Source organism: Cyprinodon variegatus, unplaced genomic scaffold, assembly GCF_000732505.1.
Source record: "Cyprinodon variegatus isolate N-32 unplaced genomic scaffold, C_variegatus-1.0 Scaffold1454, whole genome shotgun sequence".
Lineage (NCBI taxonomy): Eukaryota > Metazoa > Chordata > Actinopteri > Cyprinodontiformes > Cyprinodontidae > Cyprinodon > Cyprinodon variegatus.
In genome coordinates, this window is record NW_015151907.1 from 40,506 (window position 1) to 42,776 (window position 2,271).

The following is a 2,271-nucleotide window of genomic DNA, read 5'->3' on the forward strand; positions in this document are numbered from 1 at the left end:
GAGTGAGAACTCTGCTGGTAATGGTTGGGTTAATAGGTCATGGTTAGTGATGTTCTGGTCATGGTTTATCTAAATGCTAACTAGAACCTGTTTTCTTCTTTCCTCTGTCGTCCTAAAGCAGCTCATGATGCGGCAGAAAGCAGCTGGACATGCTGACCTGTGGGAGCTGAGACGGTGGCGGGGACGCTGTTCCTGCGGCCCCGCTCTGCGGTCATGCTGATGGTGTACATCATGCCAGGGTTCAGGCCCCTCAGGGTGTGAGAGTCAGAGCTGGCTGCCACCGTGTCTTCAGCCCTCTGACCATCAGCAGACACGTAGACCAGCCTGTAGGAGTCCAGTTTGGCCACCGGCCGCTTCCACTCCAGCGTCATGGTGGTCTCCGTTACCTCTGCTACAGACAGGTCTTTGGGGGCATCCAGGGCTGTTTGGTACAAACACGCAAATAGAGATAAATCATGCAGATTGGACCTAAAGTCAGCAGGAAGGAATTTGGAGGATTTTCTATGCAGAAAACTACAGAAGTTACAGTTCTTTATCATAGATTGTCATTAAATAGATGCTCCAGTTCAGCAGGTATTAACCAGATATTGCTGATAGAGTTAGTGTTTCAAAATAAAAAGCATGAATAAAACAGAAAGCCTAGAGTTGATATCGATGGTGGCCAAGGAGCAAAACTGTGCTGCAAATATTTAACTAAGAGAAAAACAAACTGGAAGGAAAAATGAAAAGGAAGAGCAGTAAAGTGCAAACGTGCTGCAAACATATAAATGATGCTTAAGCACATAGAAAGGGAAAATATGTAAGAAAAAAAAGAGCTGCGAGTCAGAAGCTTTAAATTAGCCCTGCATAATGGCAGTCCTCCAGGCCACTAGGGGGCACAGTTCTCTCTGAACCCGACCCCCTTTATCCCGTATGAGTCTGGGAGCGTCTCTCCATGCTGGGCTGGAGCACCGCAGCTTTTCCTAACGTGTAGTTTGGTTTCGTTTGTTTGCATCATCAAGCGTTTGCAGGGCGTTTGCACCTTGCTGCTAATTTCTGTGACTCCGCCTTTTTTCTTGTTCAGCGTTTCTTCTTTGCACGTGTTGGTCTCAATGCCTGTCTACTAGTCCTATCGTGTTTCTAGCCTAATCGCAGTGTTTGCTGTTTATTTTGCTGCGTATTAATGTATCTGCAGTGCGTTTGTCACTCTTGGCCAGCGTAGATAATAGATTGAGTAGAAATGGAAGCAAAGGTATTTTTCTACAGGAAATCTCACCTGTGACTGCGTTGGTGGTGGTGGGCCGACTTTCCCGCTCATCTTTCACCGCCGTCACGCCCATCCCGTACTCCGTTCCTGGCTTCAGGCCTGTGGAACATGAGGAACATGAAGGTGTGATGTTGTGAAGAGAGAAACCTCCATCATGTGATGCAGTGAGGGGGGGTGTTCAGCCAAGTGGCCAGCTGTTGCAGCTAATGGCTCCAGGGGAACAACACGCTCTCTTGTGGCCTGATTGAACAATAGATTGGAGCCTAATTGTGTTTCATGGTGATCCTGCGTTCACAGCGGAGCATCAGCGCCGTATCTGCATTGATGGATCTATAGAGCCCTTGTTGCAGATCAGAAACACTCTGCAGTTCTACAGTGGGCTGTTTGCTCCTTACAATCAGGTTCTCTCTCACACTGATCTCCTCTAATTCCTTTATTAACTCCCACAGAGGTCACAGCGAGCTGGGCTCTCCTGCATGAAATTGCACCTAATGCCCAGGAAACTCATTATCAATAAAATCACGAGCGTGAAGGCAATTACAGATAATAAGTGTGTGAAAGAAGTGCTGAGGTGTGTGTGGAAGCGGGGGGGTGGGGTTGGATGTCAGCTGAATGAACAGAGTGCTTTATTTTCAGCGGCCGGGCCTCCCGAGGACAAAGACCGGCTGAAACAAAGACTAAACTCCTTCATTTTTCAAGCTTTTTTCTTGCTTGTTTGTCCGTGTTGTCTGAAGGTTGCTGTACTGCAGCGAACAAACAGCCAACCTCAAAGATCGCCGTGTGCATCAATGCATGGCCGATACTGTCTGCTGCAGGAGGAGGAGAAGCTATTTACTCCCATCAGATTCTCACCGTCAGACAGAAAGTGGTGTTTCTCCATTCAGGGCTGAATGCGACTGTTTCTGTGTTTAACAGGAAAACATTCAACAGGATAAAGGAAGGAAAACCTCTACTGACCATCCTATAAACCCTAAAACTCTAATTTTAAAGCCTGACTATCCTATAAACCCTAAAACTCTCATTTT

At 47.0% G+C, this 2,271-nt stretch overlaps 1 protein-coding gene across 1 annotated transcript in view; it reads right to left on the reverse strand.

Annotated features, from left to right (window-relative positions):
- The window catches only part of LOC107103464 (tenascin-like), a 60,175-nt gene that overhangs the window by 20,093 nt on the left and 37,811 nt on the right, over window positions 1-2,271 (reverse strand). Inside the window, exons 9-10 of the mRNA XM_015403184.1 lie at window positions 1,256-1,345; window positions 158-421 (exon numbers count right to left, since the gene is read on the reverse strand). Coding sequence (XP_015258670.1) covers window positions 158-421; window positions 1,256-1,345 — 354 coding nt within the window. The remainder of the gene's footprint in view (window positions 1-157; window positions 422-1,255; window positions 1,346-2,271) is intronic.